The 20,733-nt window shown below is 41.4% G+C and overlaps 4 protein-coding genes across 5 annotated transcripts; 2 read left to right on the top strand and 2 right to left on the bottom strand.

Annotated features, from left to right (window-relative positions):
* Positions 1-15,313: 15,313 nt before the first annotated feature.
* On the top strand, positions 15,314-16,142 carry LOC117900805 (dynactin subunit 5). Its single transcript, XM_034811292.1, has 3 exons — positions 15,314-15,446; positions 15,533-15,832; positions 15,897-16,142. The coding sequence occupies exons 1-3, from the start codon at positions 15,399-15,401 to the stop codon at positions 16,116-16,118; spliced, it is 570 nt and encodes a 189-aa protein (XP_034667183.1). The 5' UTR covers positions 15,314-15,398; the 3' UTR covers positions 16,119-16,142.
* Positions 16,143-16,156: 14 nt separating this feature from the next.
* LOC117900804 (ankyrin repeat domain-containing protein 49) lies at positions 16,157-17,002 on the bottom strand. The gene is made up of 2 exons (XM_034811291.1): positions 16,781-17,002; positions 16,157-16,708 (listed from the first exon to the last, which is right to left on the bottom strand). The coding sequence occupies exons 1-2, from the start codon at positions 16,914-16,916 to the stop codon at positions 16,197-16,199; spliced, it is 648 nt and encodes a 215-aa protein (XP_034667182.1). The 5' UTR covers positions 16,917-17,002; the 3' UTR covers positions 16,157-16,196.
* A 34-nt stretch (positions 17,003-17,036) lies between these two features.
* LOC117900806 (protein Dr1) lies at positions 17,037-17,759 on the top strand. The gene has a single exon (XM_034811293.1). The coding sequence runs from the start codon at positions 17,123-17,125 to the stop codon at positions 17,672-17,674; it is 552 nt and encodes a 183-aa protein (XP_034667184.1). The 5' UTR covers positions 17,037-17,122; the 3' UTR covers positions 17,675-17,759.
* LOC117900803 (probable tRNA(His) guanylyltransferase) lies at positions 17,697-18,969 on the bottom strand. 2 transcript variants are annotated; one of them, XM_034811290.1, is made up of 3 exons: positions 18,951-18,969; positions 18,553-18,784; positions 17,697-18,495 (listed from the first exon to the last, which is right to left on the bottom strand). In XM_034811290.1, exons 2-3 carry the CDS (start codon positions 18,776-18,778, stop codon positions 17,753-17,755), a joined length of 969 nt encoding a protein of 322 aa, XP_034667181.1. In that variant the 5' UTR covers positions 18,779-18,784; positions 18,951-18,969; the 3' UTR covers positions 17,697-17,752. The 2 variants fall into 2 exon arrangements, with proteins under 2 accessions (XP_034667181.1, XP_034667179.1); XM_034811288.1 differs by lacking the exon at positions 18,951-18,969 and having other exon boundaries at positions 18,553-18,828.
* Between the last annotated feature and the right edge of the window lie 1,764 nt (positions 18,970-20,733).

Below are 20,733 nucleotides of genomic sequence, written 5' to 3' on the forward strand. Positions count from 1 at the left end.
GCTCAAGTTCGTTGCCAAAGTCGTTTGTACTAGCTGATTTTGTATTCTAAATCATAACCTTGGAGAGCGGCAGATAAAAACCAGAAAAATCTAAAACAGCATCCAACAGCGTCCCGGAGCAACCACAAATTAAATTTAATACTAATCAAGACACAAGGTCGCGGCCAAAGCGGTCAACGACTGGACTACGGGAATTGAAAATCAGCTTGCAAATGAAAAAACTACGTTGATCTGTTATACAAAGTTACAATTAATCACTCGACAACAGCATAATAACAAAATCAACTTCTGAGCTACGCAAAAAGTGGCTACCGTTTAACATTTAAACAAGATATATTAAAAAGAAAATACGGATGTGTCGCCAGTAAGGAGACCCAAAAGAAGCTAAAGCTGAAGACATTCGAGGACGGTCGTTGGTCCCCCGATCCAAGCAACGCAGACTACAGATATTATGTTTCTTGCTATTATTCGAAGAGTAAATAGGGTATTTTGTATTTGTCCACAAAGTGGATGTATGTAACGCAGAGAAGGAAACGTTACCGACCCCATAAAGTATATATATTCTTGATCAGCATTCATAGCCGAGTCGATAGAGCCATGTCTGTCTGTCCGTCTGTTAGAGACGTCTGTCCGGTGAGAAGTTATGTAGTTGTAGATGACAGGTGTAGCAAAAATGTAAAATGTCAAATGTAAAATTCGAAAAAAACAATATGGTACAGGTACACTGACTGAGTACCGAGTATAAAAGTGGTAACGCGTAAGATGCGTCTCACACGTCCCTTCTCGTTAGTTTTCTATTAACGAGGCCGAGCTAATTTTTTAAATACACTGGTTTCAGTGTAAGCAGACAGAAGTCTGGAGGCAAAATTTGGTGGCTCTAGCTCTTATAGTCTCTGAGAACTAACCGACAAACAAGACGGACAGACGGACAGTCGGACAGACGGACAGACAGACATGGACCTATCGCCTTGGCTATTGATGCTGATCTAGAATATGTATACTCTATGGGGTCGGAAACGTTTCCTTCTGTGCGTTACATACATCCACTTTGTGCACAAATACAATATAACCTATTTACTCTTCGAGTAACGGTTATAAAAACGCCATTCCATAGGGAATGATCATATCTATCACCGAATTGGGATCATATTGGATCAACCTTATAGCCAGAATGAGGAAGGTAAATTGCAGTGGCTAAACCCACCCCGTCCAGCAGCTTTTGTTGTTTTTTGCACATTCCCTCATTCCACACTCTGCCTCGTGCGCAAAATTTGGTGGCTCTAGCTTTTAAAGTATCTGAGATCCAGGCGCTCAACAAGACGGACGAACAGACGGATAGACAGACCAGGCTCTATCGACTCGGCTATTGATGCTGATCAAGAATATATGTATGTATGTATGTATGTATGTATGTATATACTGTGTGGGGGCGGAAACGTTTCTTTCTGTGCGTTACATACATCCGTTATTCCCCACAAATACAGTATACCCTATTTACTCTTCGAGTACCGATTTCATATCAAAAATGCAGAGCTCGTGGCTTTAATTTTTTGTGGGCTTTTTTGGTACCCTGCTCGAGTGACTCAGTTATTTTTATACCCGGTACTCGAAGAGTAAATAGGGTATATTGTATTTGTGCACATAACGGTTGTATGTAACGCACAGAAGGAAACGTCTCCGACCCCATAAAGTATATATATTCTTGATCAGCATCAATAGCCGAGTCGATTGAGCCATGTCTGTCTGTCCGTCCGTCTGTCCGTCTGTCCGTCTGTCCGTCCGTCTTGTTGAGCGCCTGGATCTCAGAGACCATAAAAGCTAGAGCCACCAAATTTTGCATCCAGACTTCTGTATGCTCACACTGTTACAAGTGTATTTCAAAAATCAGCCACGCCCTCTTCCGCCCCCGCAAAAGGGCGAAAACCTCCCAAATCTACAATTTTAAAGATAAAAGAAAACTAAAAACGCTATTCCGTAGGGAATGACCATATCTATCTGATCACCAAATTGGGATCCGATTGGATCATTATTATGGCCACAATGAAGAAATTAAGTTGCAGTGGCTAAACCCACCCTGTCCAGCAGCTTTTGTTGCTTTTACACATTCTCTCATTCACACTCTGCTTCGCGCAGTGGCAGAGGCCTCTTCCCCTGACACGTCTCTGACTCATCCTCTGCCACGACTCTGCCGCTGCCTCTGCCCTGACTCTGCAGTGTGTGTCTATAGGGGAGGGTGGCGAGCTAAAGAAGCGTGTTGGCGTGAGCAGTGTTGTTGATGTAGATGACAGATGAAGAGAAAATGTAAAATTTGACAAATAACCGCTAAGTTGCAGATGTAGTACTGAGTACCGGGTATAAGAGTTGTGACGCGGCTTAAGACGCGTCTCACAACGTTCCTCCTCGTTTTTGTTTTGTTTTTGGTCACTAAAAGTATTCATAACTCAACTGCCGGAACGGACACCGAAACCAACACCAAGCACCGTCCGAAAAAAGGGAAAGGGCATTAAAATGGAAAATCTCTGTGGATGCTTCTCTCGTGCCTTGCACTGTGTCCAAGTTCAAGGTGAACCACGACCACTCGGCATTTCAGGGCAATGAGAGTGCACTAAATCCAATGAGATGGTAGATGGTTCAACGAATTGGTATGCTATGGCAATTGTAGACTGTTTACAGTGAAATGTCACCCGCAATAATGATGGTAAATGGAACAGATAATCGCAAAAATATGTGTATACAAATTATATGATAATTTGTAAACGATTATTAGTACTAGTGGAAGCAAAGGAGATTGAAGAAATATAAACACAAAAATTAAGGTTCAGTTTAGTTTGGTTTTTTAATTAGTTAGTTTAATTTTTGACTTTGATAATTTTGCTTGCTCAGCTATAGTTGCTCTAGTTTAGTTGTGTTTGGTTCTAATTTTCCTCGAATATTAGCCTAACATCTATCTTTCCTGCATGCTCGCGACCGGTTCGGTTAATCGCGCCGCGCGTGCGGGAGGAGGGCTGCGTTCTGCTGGGTTCCACGCGTAACAGGCTTTGGCTTGGTTTCGCATGGGCCACTTGATGGTGAGTGCAGTCATTGCATATCAACGTCCAGACAAAAGTTCAAGGGAAGCTCTTCCCTTGTCTAAGACTGCCACTCTTACGGAAGTTTAGAGCCTAACTAACCCAAGGCCATATAAATAGCACCTAAGCATCTTTTTGAGTGCCAAAAGCCACAACCCATAACTGCCACAATTAGCCTCCAGAACCACCCAAGTTGTGCTGTGCGTCGTGCCGTGCCGTGCCGTGCCGCCTGTCACATCATCATCAACGTCTACGTTGCTTGTCAAAACAAGAAACCACCGAACGAACAGATGTTGTATTAAAAATTAATTAAACAAAAAATGTTTTCACTAATGTAAGAAACAATATAAAACACATTTGGCGCTTGAACTTGACCTTCCCCAGAGGCATGCCAAACCCCCCTCAGAGGGGGAATGTACAGGTCTGTACAGGTGTATGCATGCCGCGTAATTCGTTTCAGTTTTTTAAATTTTCTGTGTGTTTGAACTTCATTAATGTAATTAGTGCGTACATTTTGTTTTTGTACATATATTTTTTTTATAGTTTGTCGATCTGGAAATCAAGGCGAATAAATCCACTGCAATTAAATTTCGGAGGCGACTGGTGCCCGGGCCTACGTGGCGTATGTTAAATTGGATTTATTTATTGCAAGTACGACGGGGTCTGTGACGCTGTCTCTGTCTCTAAATGCGTGTGTAATTGTAATTGACATTCGGTTTGATTACTTCCTTATTTGGTTTTAAACAAATTTCAAGTGCCGCATAGTCATCGAGTGGTATGGGGTTTTGGGCTTGCTTTTACATATTAAAATTTTTAGGTCAGAGACGATAACTTAATGTTTCATAAGGGTCTTAGTGCTACATTCAACTTGATTTTGATTGCACATCATTCAACTTTCTTGACTGCCAAGACGACCGAGGAGCGCTGCTGCTCCATGTGCCTGTGCCCTTGCCACTGCTACTGCAGAATCTCACACAAAGTAACCGTAATTACAAAGGCCACAACATTGGCCGGGGCCACACACTTATTGTTATCGAATGTACGAAATCGATTTTAATTATTTCCAGTGGGTGGAAACCACTTCCGAGAGCCACACTTCTGCTACTTCTACAACGAGGTGGCGTTTGCCTTGATTTGTTGCCATAATAAGCCCGTTCAATGTGCCAAGCGAAATGCTGCTGCTGTCTGTTAATGTATGTACTGCCGGACACTGACACATTTTTATACCCGGTACTCGAAGAGTAAATAGGGTATATTGTATTTGTGCACATAACGGTTGTATGTAACGCACAGAAGGAAACGTCTCCGACCCCATAAAGTATATATATTCTTGATCAGCATCAATAGCCGAGTCGATTGAGCCATGTCTGTCTGTCCGTCTGTCCGTCTGTCCGTCCGTCTTGTTGAGCGCCTGGATCTCAGAGACCATAAAAGCTAGAGCCACCAAATTTTGCATCCAGACTTCTGTATGCTCACACTGTTACAAGTGTATTTCAAAAATGAGCCACGCCCTCTTCCGCCCCCGCAAAAGGGCGAAAACCTCCCAAATCTACAATTTTAAAGATAAAAGAAAACTAAAAACGCCATTTCGTAGGGAATGACCATATCTATCTGATCACCATTATTATGGCCACAATGAAGAAATTCAGTTGCAGTGGCTAAACCCACCCTGTCCAGCAGCTTTTGTTGCTTTTACACATTCTCTCATTCACACTCTGCTTCGCGCAGTGGCAGAGGCCTCTTCCCCTGACACGTCTCTGACTCATCCTCTGCCACGACTCTGCCGCTGCCTCTGCCCTGACTCTGCAGTGTGTGTCTCTAGGGGAGGGTGGCGAGCTAAAGGAGCGTGTTGGCGTGAGTAGTGTTGTTGATGTAGATGACAGATGAAGAGAAAATGTAAAATTTGACAAATAACCGCTAAGGTGCAGATGTAGTACTGAGTACCGGGTATAAGAGTTGTGACGCGGCTTAAGACGCGTCTCACAACGTTCCTCCTCGTTTTCTTAGTTGTCAATCATTGTCAATCAATCAGGAGAGCAGGAGGCCCACCCAACAAGAAATCCACACACACTAATTTGACACTGAGCTTTCAAGAGACTTTTGTCTAGTGGGAAAACCTTTTAAAGTTCAATCAACTGATCAAAAAAGTCGTACAGTTTTTGCAGGGTTAATCGATTTCAGTTTTCGGGAGGGAGTTCCTCAAAGCTGTTGAAAAGCAACGGCTAGTGGAAACAAGCCATGTCACATCATAATAAAGCTACCGGAATAGAAACCGAAATCAAATCAAGCTCGGAATGTGAGCTCGTGCCTCCAAGGTTAGCCTTGCCCATGGCATACAAGTTTGGCAATAGATATAGTTGGATTTAGGATTATTATGTACATATGTTGGTCTCTCGTCGCCGGGTTCAAAACGATTAGCACCCGCATGCAAAAACCCCAGTTCGATAAAGAAATTTAAATTGGTACAATACATGACGCAATTATAAAATATTTTTGCAAATACAGTGCGGAACGTGAAGGAAAATTTGAGAAGTTTTTAACTAAAATAAGAAAAAACCAGAATGGACGTGTGAGGCACTTCTTACGCGTCTCAACTTTTATACCCGGTACTCAATCAGTGTCTGTACCTTATTGTTTTTTTTCGAATTTTATATTTGACATTTTACATTTTTTCTACATTTGTCATTTACATCTACATCTATGTACATAACTTCTCACGCCAACACGCTCTTTTAGCTCGCACCCAGAGCTACACAGAGTGTAGAGGAGAGAGATTTAGTTGGATTTAGGATTATTATGTACATATGTATGTATGTATGTAGGTCTCTCGTCGCCGGGTTCAAAACGATTAGCACCCGCATGCAAAAACCCCAGCTCGATAAAGAAAATTAAAATTGGTACAATACATGACGCAAATATAAAAGGTTTTGGCAAATTCAGTGCGGAACGTGAAGAAAATTTGTAAAGGTATAGTATATTATAAAATCCCAAAACTATTCTAAAAGAAAAAATATAACGAGAAGGGACGTGTGAGACGCTTCTTACGCGTCACAACTTTTATACCCTTATCACCTTATTGTTTTTTTTTTTTCCGAATTTAACATTTTTTCTACATTTTTCATTAACATCTACATCCCATTGCGTTGGAGGAAGGTGGCGGGACGAAATTTTGAAATTCACTTGTACACTTGAGCATACAGCCATCTGGAAGCAAGATTTTGTAGCCAGATCCAGGCGCTAAAAAAGACGGACAGACGAATGGACGAACGGACGGACAGACGGACAAATAGTAATGGCAATATCAACTTGGCTATTGATGCTGATCAATAATATATTTGTATACTTTATGGGGTCGGAAACGTTTACTTCTGTGCGTTACATATGTATGTATGTACATCTACTTTTGTGCACAAATACAAAACCCTATTTACTCTTCGAGTACCGGGTATAAAAAGAACAAGGAATATATATATATCTTATATATATATATAAGATCTGTCTTTCGCAGACAATTATTAAATTTCCTCTTTGGGTACTTGGCAATCTTATTTCAGTTATCTTATAATTATGTTATTATGAATAGTTTTGTTATGTCTAGCTGCTTAGTTCCAGGGGAGGTCCAGCGGGTGATCTCTTTTAAGTCTTCTTGTGGTTGTGCTGTTGTCCAGCAGGCCAATAGCTAGGTTGTTGTCGTGCTGGTGCAGACGTGTGAGGTACCTGGTGCTACTCTCAGTGATCACTTCCGTTACCCACGGTATGTTGAGGACACTGTGGATTGTGGCATTGTCGTGGTAAATATGTGCATTACCGACAATTCGGAGGGCTTTATTTTGGAAAATTTTTATGATCCGCCGGTTACTTGGTTTGGTTACATTCCCATCTTTCTACACAATCATATACCGTACTGTACAGCCTGCAGCTGGTTGCTGGTGTACTGCTTTTGTTGTTTTACTGTTTGACAGTCAACTCTCTACTGGTTTTTGAATTTAGTTGTACGGGGGGCCACTTCAAAATTTGTGAACTTGATCGAGTTGACGTGCAAAATAAAAGCGAAACCAACGCAGACATTTTTAAGTCGAATTTAGCCTCCGGGGCCTCTGAGAGACTGAATGTTTTAATTAGCACACAAGTTGGGTAAGCCAGAGGTCGCGGCTTCATGGGTGCCGTGCCGCCACGGGCAGGTTACGCCTAACCAAGCAGAACTAAGATATGGTAGTTTTTCAATACGGTGGTGGGTTAGGGTGGGGGGATTTGTATTATAAATAATCGCCACATCCGAAAGCGCATTAATTTTCAAGTTTCACACAATTTGTTCATGTTTTTAGCATTCTTTGAGCAAACAACTCGATACAAAAAATGCCCCACTGAACAGCAGCGCCACTACACAGATCCCCCACTACATGTGCTCCTTGAGAACTGCCATTGTCTCGGACAATCGTTAGTTAGTTCTTGAACTCGGATTTTGAACTCGGAACTCAATACTGATAGCGAGCCACTCGTACTAGTTTTCGTGTGCTGGGCCGCGATCTTGACAAGAGGAAGCCATTTCGGCTGCCATATTGTATTGTAATGACTGTAATTAGTCGTCAGTGCAAATCGTACAAGTATTTTTCAGCGTTGGAGTTCGTCGAAACGAGCAAATATATAGACAAAATAATTCAAACATTCAATGATGAAATATAGAATTATCAGGGGTTCACAGTATACAGGAGTAAATTCTCGTAAGATACCTTAGTTATGTGAAAAACAGAAGCGATATCTCTAAAAAAAAATATCAGACTTTACAATTCTTTAAAAAAAAGTTCTGCCATCGAAAACCAAACATAATTCTTCATACTTAAAAATTGAATTCCTCAGTGTATCAGAAAAAGTTGGATTGGTTCGAAGCGGAAAAAAAATTAGATTTTTTTGAGTAGTATAGTCTCTCAAAAAACACACAAATTCTACGCTGACCATAAATGGTTACAAAAGTAAATGTAACCTAATTAAAAAGTTTTTATTTATATATTCATAGATTGCTAACATTCCCAAATATCTCGTCGTGTGCCTTGGCTTCCCCTCCCCGACAACTGAGACGTCACCTTTTTTCTGTCACGACGAACATCCAGCACACATGAATAGGAAAAACGCATTCCCTAATACATACAATGTATGTTTGTACATAGTGTATCTATGGATAAATATGCATTTACGAAGTTTTCAATTATGGAGACAATTTATCGATTGAAAAAAAAGACTTGAACAAAAAACTTGTTTCACTTGATGGGAGTTTTTTTATACCCGGTACTCGAAGAGTGAGTAGGGAATATTGTATTTGTGCGAATAACGGTTGTATGTAACGCACAGAAGGAAACGTTTCCGACCCCATAAAGTATAAATATTTTTGATCAGCATGAATAGACGATTCGAATGAGCCATGTCTGTCTGTCCGTCCGTCCGTCTTGTTTTTCGACTAGTTCTCAGAGACTATAAGAGCTAGAGCCACGAAATTTTGCATCCAGACTGCTGTATGCTCACACTGAAACCAGTTTCCGAAGGGGCGAAAACCTCCCAAGCCTACAATTTTGAAGATAAAAGAAAACTATAAACGCCATTCCGTAGGGAAGGACCATATCTATCAGATCACTGAATTGGGAATAGATTGGAAAATTATTATAGCCGGAATGAAGAAATTAATTTGCAGTGGCTACCCGCCACCCCGTCCCGTAGCTTATATTGGTTTTCTTCACATTCTCTCATTCACACTCTTCTTCTGCAGTATGCGGGCTCTGCCTCTGCCGCGAGTCTGCAGTGTGTGGGTCTAGGGAAGGGGGGACGAGCTAAAGGAGCGTGTTGGTGTGAGAAGCGTTGTAGATGCAGATGACAGATGAAGAACAAATGTAAAATTTGACAAAACACCGCTAAGGTGCAGATGTAGTACTGAGTGCCGGGTATAAAAGTTGTGACGCGTAAAAAGCGTCTCACACGTCCCATCTCGTTTGTATTGGTTTTTAGTTGATCAAACGTTGGAGAGCTGCATGCAACAAGTGAAAATATTATGCAATATACTTTGTCTCCCAATCTCCCTTCCTTCCTCTCTCTATATCTGCCTCTGTCTATGTTTGCTGGGATTGCCTTGTTCGCAATAAATCCAATGAATAAATAACTTTTCCAATTTTGTTAATTGCAATTTTTGTTTGTCGTTTCTCCACTGTTCTTGGCCATGTATGATTGTATATATATAAACACTGAGAAAAAAAGTTATAAAATAGACTAAAATATTTTTCTTAATTTCTAAATATACGCAGATGGCAATATAGTTGGCAATATAGTCCGATGCCATTAACATGAGCATCAAACGAACAAAATTAATACTTTCAGTTTCAATTTTTCATATTTTTCATACTTATCAACGATATACTGAAGATATAGTATACCACATCTCAAGATATAATTTTTTTTTTCTTTACTGCACATTTATATAAATATATATTATTTTATTATATTATATTATTATATATATTATATAGTATTTTTATATATTATTATATTATATATACATATATATACATATATATATAATAATTAAACCACCCAACGAACATCAAATTCAACGACCTTGTTACGCATTCTAGTGGTTGCCGTTTTGCCATTATCATTAGGGACTATAAAAACTTTATTAAAACGAGAAGGGACGTGTGAGACGCTTCTTACGCGTCACAACTTTTATACCCGGCACTCAGTACTACATCTGCACTTCAGCGGTTATTTGTCAAATTTTTTCTTCATCTGTCATCTACATCAACAACACCACTCACGCCAACACGCTCCTTTAGCTCGCCACCCTCCCCTAGAGACACACACTTCAGAGTCATGGCAGAGTCGCGGCAGAGACACGGCAGAGGCAGAGACGTGTCAGGGGCAGAGGCCGCAAACACTGCGCGAAGCAGAGTGTGAATGAGAGAATGTGAAAAAAACAACAAAAGCTGCTGGACATGGTGGTTTAGCCACTGCAAATTAATTTCTTCATTGTGGCTATAATAATGATCCAATTGGATCCCAATTTGGTGCCCCACCCTTTGGCGGGGGCGGAAAGGGGCGCGGCTCATTTTTGAAATACACTTGTAACAGTGTGAGCATATAGATGCATACAGATGTGTGGATGCAAAATTTGGTGGCTCTAGCTTTTATAGTCTCTAGGACGGACAGAAGGACAGACAGACATGGCTTTATCGACTCGGCTATTGGTGCTGATCATGAATATATATACTTTATGGGGTCGGAAACGTTTTCTTCTGTGCGTTACATACAACCGTTATTCCCCACAAATACAATATATTTTATTTACTCTTCGAGTTCCGGGTATAATAAAATAACACCTTGTGCCACTTTAACGTGTCTTAATAAATCTTTAAGAAATCAAAAGGGCACCTATTTTCGCATAGATCATTCAAATTTACCTCTCTTTCTCTCAGTGTAGTTCTATGCAATTTAAGTGAAATTGTTCAGTTAGGTCTGACATGACGGATCGGACGGACCCCAACTGGATAGCACATAGTTTTTCTGTTTCGTTTTCCATTTATTAATTATGTGATTAAATGGTTTAGATTTTCTTCATTGAGAGACAAATGAAAACAATTCAAAAAGGTTAAGATGTGGATCGAGATTCCAGCAGTAATCTAAAATCGTGAGCGATGTTTACAGTGCGTGTTTCTCGATCTTGATTAATCTCAAAATAACGTAGTGGCCATTTAATAATGAATATCCAAAACATCACAACAACAAGAGAAACAACAAAAACAGCAATTAATTATTATCAAGGCCATGGATGAGTTGATCTTTTGTAAGTATTTACATAGTGTGTCTGTAAAGGCCCTCCATGTATTTGAAGGTCGCCTTGTGGCAGAAGAGTCGAAGGGACGCATTGGGTGTGTGTGTATTGCTGGTGCAGCACTGTTCTGTGCAGCCAGAGCTGTGTGTGTGGCCTTGGTTTTAATATTTTATTGCTAGTGAAAATTGTGTTTAATAACATTTATTGCAAAAGAGATATCAGATATGCGACCAAGTGGTGCACAAAAAAGGGTTGTAATTCTAAAAACATATCAAAATGTTAATGAAAGCTTTGGATCCCAAACTGGTCAATATTTGAATAATGTTTTGATTGCTACACGAACGTTTTCACACCACATTAAATACTGACCAAACCTCAACCCAACAATCAACACAATTTAAAGAACCAAAAGTGCAAAACAAATTTTTAACAAATATTTTTAGATTTTTTCGTTTAAATGTTGTGTTGCTAGTCTGTCTGTCTGTATTTCTGTCTGTCTGTGTGCTCACAACACAGCTCAATTCATTTCCAAACAATGTTCAAGTTCAAGTTTATTCACCTTTGGTTAAAAAGTAGCAAACATCAACAGATTAATGTATTTAGTTGCGGTTTTCCAAGACAGAAGGTTAAACGATTTTTCTTTGTCGGCTTCTATTCAGTTCCCAATTAGCTAAAAGCCAATTGTATGGTTGCAAAGTTGAGAATGGTTAAAGAATGTTCTAAGAGGGTTAAAGGTTGTAAATAAAATGGCAAAAATAATGCACTTACTATTACATTCATCCATTTGGGTGTTGGTTAGGGATACTAAAAGTTATTTAAATATTTGCATGTATCAACAAATTATTTTCTATGCCAACAGCAAATCTATAGCACAAGTAGACCCTATGGATAGATAAGTATAGGGACACACTATAATGGATTACCATAAGTGGCTGTGCATGGCTGAATTGTCGGCGTTCTGCAAAACCCAAAACCCGCAGAACCCAAAAACCCCAGACAAACAATAAAGAAATTAAAATGCTACTATGATTAGCTAGACGCAGCCACTGCCGCCTCGTGTGGGCATTCGAGCGTTCACTTTGAAGGTTAACGTTGGGGCTGGGACTGGGGCTGGGCATTGCTCTGGGGTCTACGTTGCGATTATTAAAAAGCATTAATTGGAATATCATTGGAGCACAACACCAGCGGGAAATTGCTGTTATCTTGGAAGGTTATAATTGCGGACATTTGCCTTCTTTGGGGGGGGGAGAAGCTTACAAGCACCCCCCACACTGCGAGGAACTATTAACATTCTTTTTTTTTTTTTTATGTAGAAGAGCAGCTGTCCAATCGGCATCGTGATTGTTGTATAAACTCCAGTACATGCATAAAGGTAATGGTCAATTCCGGTTAAACACCTGCGTTTTCCCATGCAAAACTATGCCAATGTTTAATATCGCGCGAGTCTAATTAATGATTAGCTTTGATGAGAAATTCCTTCCAATGTTCAATAAATTAAATGTATTACAAATTTAAATAAAAAACACAATACATTTTAATTTAATATACGCGTCACAACGTTTATACCCGGTACTCAGTAGGACATCTCTACTTTAGTGTTTTTTTTTCTTTTTCAAATTTTACATTTTTGACTAAATATGTCATATATGTACTACATGTACTACATCTACATCACTTCTCACGCCAACTTGCTCTTTTAGCTAGACGCCCTACCCAAGAGTTGCACACTGCACAAAGCAGAGTGGGGAATGGGAGAATGCGCAGAAAATAAAAACAGTCTGCAGAACGGGGTGGGTTTAGCCATAATTAATTTCTTCCTTCTGGCTATAATAATGTTCCAATGCCAATTGGGAGATCTGATAGATATGTCCCCGCCTCCTTCTGCCCACACAAATGACGAAAATCTGCGGTATCCACAATTTTGAAGATAAGAGAAAACTAAAAACGCAATTCCGTAGGGAATTACCACATCTATCAGATCACCGAATGGGGACCAGTTTGAGGTGGTCGTCGTTGTGTTATCAAAGACTGTTGCATCATTGAGGATGGGGCGGTGCTGCCGCCGGAGACGACTGAGTCCAGCTACATGCGGTACACGGCCAAGGGCACCATTGAGGGCGGTCAGGGAAATCCCTAATTTGTGCCCGCCGCCATGCACGACGAGATGATAAAATATACAAAAGCATTCTATCAGCATTTCATGAGGACACCAGCACCAGCCAGCTGAAGGGGGGATCAATGAGAGATTCGATTTGAAACGAGAAGGGACGTGTGAGACGCTTCTTACGCGTCACAACTTTTTTATTTGTCAAATTTTTTCTTCATCTGTCATCTACATCAACAACACAATTCACGCCAACACGCTCCTTTAGCTCGCCACCCTCCCCTAGAGACACACACTTCAGAGTCATGGCAGAGTCGCGGCAGAGACACGGCAGAGGCAGAGACGTGTCAGGGGCAGAGGCCGCAAACACTGCGCGAAGCAGAGTGTGAATGAGAGAATGTGAAAAAAACAACAAAAGCTGCTGGACATGGTGGTTTAGCCACTGCAAATTAATTTCTTCATTGTGGCTATAATAATGATCCAATTGGATCCCAATTTGGTGATCTGATAGATATGGTCATTCCCTACGGAATGGCGTTTTTAGTTTTTTTATCTTCAAAATTGCAGATTTGGGAGGTTTTCGCCCTTTTGCGGGGGCGGAAAGGGGCGCGGCTCATTTTTAAAATACACTTGTAACAGTGTGAGCATACAGAAGTATGGATGCAAAATTTGGTGGCTCTAGCTTTTATAGTCTCTGAGATCCAGGCGCTCAACAAGACGGACGGACAGACGGACAGACAGACATGGCTCTATCGACTCGGTTATTGATGCTGATCACATTCTGTTCCTCAAATGATGGAGGTCGTACAGGATAGGATATCTCTGCGAGGATCAGGTTATGGATCTCCAGCCGTTTCAGAACCTTCTTCAGGTCGCCAGGAATCACCATGCTTCCTGTCTGCTGGACTCTCGGCGGCGCCAGTCAGATGGACGGTACTGTAGTGGGTTGTGCTCTGCAGATCCTCCCGGCCAATTGAGTGGAAGTGGTACTCGTCCATAACCAACAAAAAGTGTCCCAAGTATCCTCAGCTCCATGTTGCTATTCGAAAACTGAACACTGAACAATACTCTAGTCCACTATAAATATGCAAGAAAATATAGGTAGAATCTCGATTCATTTTGAGATTCCAACAGAACCCTTGTAAAACTGAACCGTAATATAGTAGTCTAATTGTGGTCATTGTTTCGGATTTTTTAGTTCAATTAGTTGTATCATTTATTTGTGCCATCCAATTGGTTGAGGTAAGAGCAAAGCTCGGTGGTTTAAGAAGTGGTTTAAGTCAGAATTAACTTACTCTGGGTTAACCGAGCATGCAATAAAAATTAGTAGGGTGGTGTGGGCCAATAAAAAAACAGTTGTAGAAATACCCGCTACATATCTCGATTTTTAATTTGTTTAACTTATTCGAACGCCAGTATTGTCATACATATCTTCAAGTTGCCAAGACACAGACGGTACATACATATGTATCTTCAAGTTGCCAAGACACAGACGGCCGCAAATATTCCTTGGCACGGCCATGCTGCTCCACCAATCAAAGAAGGCTGCAGATGTTATTCCCAGACGTATGCAATCATATTTTTAAACTGCGGAATATGCAAAGGGTATCATTTCATGGGTTTCCATAAATGAACACATATTCTATGATTTATAATACTCAAATGTATAGACAAACGTCCTGGTTTCTTTCCTGCAGATATGGGTCTTATCAAAGTTTTCGGCCCTTATTTCGTCGATTGTCCTCCTCCTCCGATCATACAAGAGCCGCCAATCCCTCTAAAAGCAATCTCCTGCATGGATCCATTTTGCCTTCATTGTTTTATTAACCTTTTATTCAAACAAACAACTGCCTGAGAAGTGTAACCGTACAGAATGCGGTTTTCACCTCTGGTCACACTCTGCTGCAAGCAGAATATATTGCACAATTTTTTTTCGATCTGAGTACTAGGCTAAACGTGTTTTTCGATCTGAGTACTAGGTTTAAAACATAAATTAATAATTTATATACATTTACATACTGAAGACAAGGCTCCCTTGCTTTCGGAAGGGGTGATTTAAATGTAAAATTCCAATAACAATTTGTAAAATAGAAGGTCATAAGGTATACAATCCAATAAAAAGGAGTATTTAACAGAAGCCAAATTGATTCTTCAAACGGATTAATATATTGTTTCAGTGTTAAAAGTCTTTGCAAACTAGTAATATCAAATAGAACATCAAAATTGAGGAATATGATTTAAGACTACGGAATATTTACGGTATATTTTTAAAATGAGAAGATATATGTTGGTATATTTTTGAGGGTTGGACGGTTTATTTGATCGATAATTCCGCGGTCACACTGCCTAGTTGGCAAGTGCAACAACAAATTGACAAAACAAATTTTAAGAAAAAACTTAATAAAACAACGAAAGAATGGAAATAGCGGATACGTACTACAGCAAAGATGAATACGTGGAGACGGCAAGTAGCAGAAATTATCCAAGCATCACTTGGGCACAAGATAAATTGGATGACCTCATCATGGCCAAACCTTTTTTTATTTACAGGCGTCTGGCAACAAAGTGAGCCGCCACACAGTGCTCTGCGGATCTCAGAATATTGTGCTGAATGGCAAGGTGATTGTTCAGAGTGGCGCCATCATTCGTGGCGACTTGGCCAATGTGCGCGCGGGCCGCTATTGCGTGATTAGCAAGGATTCCGTGATCCGACCTCCGTACAAGCAGTTCAGCAAAGGCATAGCATTCTTCCCCATGCATATTGGGGATCATGTGTTTGTGGGCGAGGGCGCTGTGGTGTCTGCGGCCTCCGTTGGCTCATGCGTTTATATAGGCAAGAATGCGATTATTGTGAGTATTTTAGCGGGTTATCTATAGAAAGAGTTTCCTCAAATTTTAATACCTTTCGACTCAGGGTCGTCGCTGTGTTATCAAAGACTGTTGCATCATTGAGGATGGGGCGGTGCTGCCGCCGGAGACGACTGTGTCCAGCTACATGCGGTACACGGCCAAGGGCACCATTGAGGGCGGTCAGGGAAATCCCTACTTTGTGCCCGCCGCCATGCAGGACGAGATGATCAAATATACAAAAGCATTCTATGAGCATTTCGTGAGGACACCAGCACCAGCCAGCTGAAGGGGGGATCAATGAGAGATTTGTTTTGAAAAAATATATATTAGGTATTATATTTATTATGCACTTATTGCTAGTTGTTTAATCTATCAAACCCGTCTCGCATTCGAAAGCCTCGTGGGCGATCTCAAAGATGGGATAACTCATTCCCGTGCGACGGGCTATGACCGCAGCCATCTCCTCTGAATTGTTCTCCTTCTTGGACTGTACGTTGCGGTCCAGCAGCAGCGTTGTGGCAGTGTTTCTGCAATTGGACACTGTGGCTGCAATGTGCAGTGGCGTCTGCTTGCCCTCCGACTCGGCATTGACATCGGCGCCAAACTGCAACAGAATCTGAGCAACATCGGCGTTGTTCCACTTGCAGGCTGAGTGCAGCGGTGTCCAGCCCAGATCGGTGCGGGCATTCGGGTCGGCCTTGTGCTGCAGCAATAGCTTGGCAATGTCCACAAAATTGTTGTATGCAGCCCGATGCAGTGGACTGTAGCCATCGCTGTCCCTAGCATTGACTGCATCCGGGTCGAGTCGGAGGATTTCGCGCACCTCACTAATGCGATTCTCGTTGACGGCCCACAGAATCATTCGCTCCACGCTTGCTGAGAGTGAGTGGATGAGACCCAGTTAAAGGTAACAACTTTGCAGAAGAACAATTTAATCTGAATTTTTACCCTGTGGATTCTTGTCCTCCTCAATTAGTTCGTCGGCGTCGTCGTCCCAGCCGCTTACAAACATGCCGCGTGGCACCTTAGCATGGCGCAGTTTCTCAACTTGAGATTTTTCGTCATCCGAATCGTAGTCGTCCATTGTTTAAAGTAGTTTTTAATATTTTAAATATGCAAATCTTGTTTGGTCCCGTCTTTTCCGTCTGTGCGCTTCACAGCAGTCGATAGGTTTGTCGCGTTATCGATATTTCAGTTTGGCATTAGCCAACACAGTTTTGCAGCAATCTCCAGCAAGAAGCATTTTCCACTAGTTTTGCTTGGTTTTTGTTTACACTTCCGAGCCAGACCATGTCCAATCCTCAGGAGGAGCTGCTGCCGCCTAGCGCTGAGGATGACGAACTCACTCTGCCACGCGCCAGCATCAACAAGATCATCAAAGAGCTGGTTCCCACCGTGCGCGTGGCCAACGAGAGTCGAGAGCTGATACTAAACTGCTGCTCAGAGTTTATCCATTTAATCAGCTCGGAGGCGAACGAGGTGTGCAATTTGCGAAACAAGAAGACTATCAACGCAGATCACGTCCTGGAGGCGCTGGAGCGACTAGGCTTCACCGACTACAAGCAGGAGGCGGAGGCAGTCTTGCACGACTGCAAGGAGGTGGCTGCCAAGAGACGAAGGCAAAGCACAAGGCTAGAGAATCTGGGCATACCCGAGGAGGAGCTGCTGCGCCAGCAACAAGAACTGTTTGCCAAGGCGCGCGAAGAGCAGGCACGCGAGGAGCAGCAACAGTGGATGAGTATGCAGGCAGCGGCTATGATCCAGAAGCAACCCCACGCCGATGGCTCCATCGCCAGCAAGCCCAGTGAGGATGATGACGACGACGACGATGATGACTACTAGTATATAGTGTTTTTTTTTTTCGAGCGTGTGCTTATTGTAATTTTAATCTAATAATATATATTGCCATAAGTTGAATCATCAGCTAGTCCCGGCCAGATTCTCTGGATTCTTCTGTTCCTCCTGCTTCTCTTGTTTCTGCTCCTGTTTGGTGCTTAATTGCAATTTCACTAGTCTGGGCAAGGCTTCAGAAGCTTTATAAGTGCCTGGCACATACTTGCCCAAGATTTCTGTGTGACTTTTCCAGAAGTGCGATGATATTAGATCTTCGTGGAGCTGTACGATAGCCTGTCTGCCCTTTTCGTCATTATCTCCACTGCTTATCACACGCTTCCTTAGCAGTATCGTGCCCTTTCTGTACATGGCTGGCAGATTGTTGTAGTTTAAGCCAAACTCTTGAAATAGCAATTCATTTTTATCCGCCGATAAGGTGCCACGAAGTCTTTCCTCGGCCTTTTGATTGCTGAATCCCGACTCGAGAACCAGCTTCCAAAACGCTGTATTGTACAGATTATTCACATGGACATCGGCCTGTCGCCAGCTTAGATAATCTCTTAGATTCTCATTCGATGGATAGAGCACCACGCGCCCGTCAAAGCAAGGGGCATAGGCCAGGGGCACGCTCATCCACTTGGTCCACTGCATCACATAGCTCGTGGAGAATAGACTGGTGACGTAGGTGAGTAGTTTCGCCGAGCGTCGCTTGAATGCCGCCGTATCCTTGCGAAAGACGAACGAATATTCGTCGCTCTGGCCGAAGGCGAGGACAACGTCCCGGAACTCCTGCATCACAGCCGTGGCAGCCGCGTTCATTACATTGAGAGCTACAGGAAAAGGTTCAGCGAGTCATAAACTTCATGTTCAGTAGTTTGTTTTTTTACCATTCTCGTCGTTTGGCTTCTCAAAGTTGTGCGTCTTGGAAAATTTGTGAAATTTTTTGCCATCAATTCGAATAACAATCCACACGTTGGGCAAAATGGTGTCGTCCTGCTCATATTTTTTCACATATTCATATCTGCTACAGGCCATGCTGCGTCTGTTTAGCTCTCGGGCAGTTGTGTTTACTAATAAATGGTTGAATTGATTAAAAAAGCAGACAAATCGCATTTAGATTTTTTTTTTATATTTAATCGCTACAGCGAAATTGGTTGGTCGCAGAGATGAGTCCGCATTGACCATGTACTTCAGTTTTGTGTTGAATATTATAAAAAAGTTACTGAAAATATTGAACTCAAAAAAGAGTTGTTTTCCGAACGAACACTAGAAATAGAATGTAGATTTTCTTTTCGTCGGACTCCGCGTGTCAGCTGATTGGTGGTAACTTGCAACAGCTTACAGCACTGTCAACTATAGCATGAACAGTGATGGACAATTGGCAAAAACCGAAACTGTGAAACTGAAGCATTTAAATTGTGTGTTACGAACCTTTTTGGTGGTGTTATTTAAGGTATATTAAATACTTTTTAGGTTATTTGACTACGAAATTGAGTTTATTGTATATTCACGGTATATCGGTATATAATGGTATATTTAATGAGTTTCATCCGTCTATTAAATTCAATTTTTATACCCGGTACTCGAAGAGTAAATGGGTATATTGTATTTGTGCGAATAACGGTTGTATGTAACGCACAGAAGGAAACGTTTCCGACCCCATAAATTATATACATATATTCTAGATCAGCATCAATATCCGAGTCGATTGAGCCTTGTCTGTCTGTCCGTCCGTCCGACTGTCCGTCCGTCCGTCTTGTTTGTCGTCTAGTTCTCAGAGACTATAAGAGCTAGAGCCACCAAATTTTGGCTCCAGACTGCTGTATGCTCACACTGAAACCAGTTTTTTCTATGTCTGTCTGTCCGTCCGTCCGTCTTGTTTGTCGGCTAGTTCTCAGAGACTATAAGAGCTAGAGCCACCAAATTTTGGCTCCAGACTGCTGTATGCTCACACTGAAACCAGTGCATTTAAAAAATTAGCCCCGCCCCCGCAAAAGGGCGAAAACCTCCCAAATCTAAAATTTTGAAGATAAAAGTAAACTTAAAACGCCATTCTGTAGGGAATGACCATATCTATCAGATCACCAAAAACAATGAAGAAATTAATTTGCAGTGGCTAAACCCACCCCGTAACGCAGCTTATATTTGTTTTTTTTTTTTGGTATTTAATTGCTGACGCGATATTGGATGGTCGCACGACGATGAGTCCGCATTGACCAGGTACTTCAGTTCGATGATGGGGCTGTCGATATTTTCTTGACTATCGATGGTTGTTAGTGAGACCGTGCATGGTGTTGCATTGGTAATTCTTATAATTTAAACAATATGATGCTTAGTTTAAAGTGTGGTCGTGTGTAAGAGTTTAACAAAATATATAGTAGTGAAATGAATTGATGTGTATGTGTTGGTGTAGGTGTGTAGGTCAACAGAAGGTTGCCTCAGAAAGTAGGAGCAACAGAAGGTTGCTCCTCAAGGTGACTTCCGTTGGCACCGAGTTAACCCGACCTGAATAAAATTCAGTGTGTTTCGATTCACAACTCCAAATTAGCCTCATTAATAAATTTGGCCAATTCTCTCAAAAAAGAGGCTCCTTTGTGAGCAATAACTCCTTAAGATCTTTAAAGCGATGAAAAATTTTATATTTTTTCCTGATAATAGCATGTCGTTGGCAGGAGAAGATTTCATGTTCCGCATTGTCGAGAACTTTGCAAACTTCGCAAATGTTGGTGTTTCTGGCTTTGATTTTGTGTAAAAAAACGTTATCGTAGGTTCGATTAATTAACAGTCTATTTATGACCTTTATGTTTTTTGCACTCCAGTCGAGAGCCCAGTGCCATGGTTTGACTGGAATTTCATTGTAGATTGACGCAAAATAAATTCCTTTTGTTTTTGATATTTCCTTGTATTCATTGTTCCAATCCGTCTGAACTTTTATTTTAACTTTTCTTATTACTTCATCGAATGTTAGGGGTAAATTAAATAGTTTGCCTACATTAGTGGCTGATTTGGCTAGTATATCAGTCTTTTCATTGATGGCAATGTTCTTGTGACCGGGTATCCAGTGCACA

This window comes from Drosophila subobscura, chromosome U (assembly GCF_008121235.1).
Source record: "Drosophila subobscura isolate 14011-0131.10 chromosome U, UCBerk_Dsub_1.0, whole genome shotgun sequence".
NCBI lineage: Eukaryota > Metazoa > Arthropoda > Insecta > Diptera > Drosophilidae > Drosophila > Drosophila subobscura.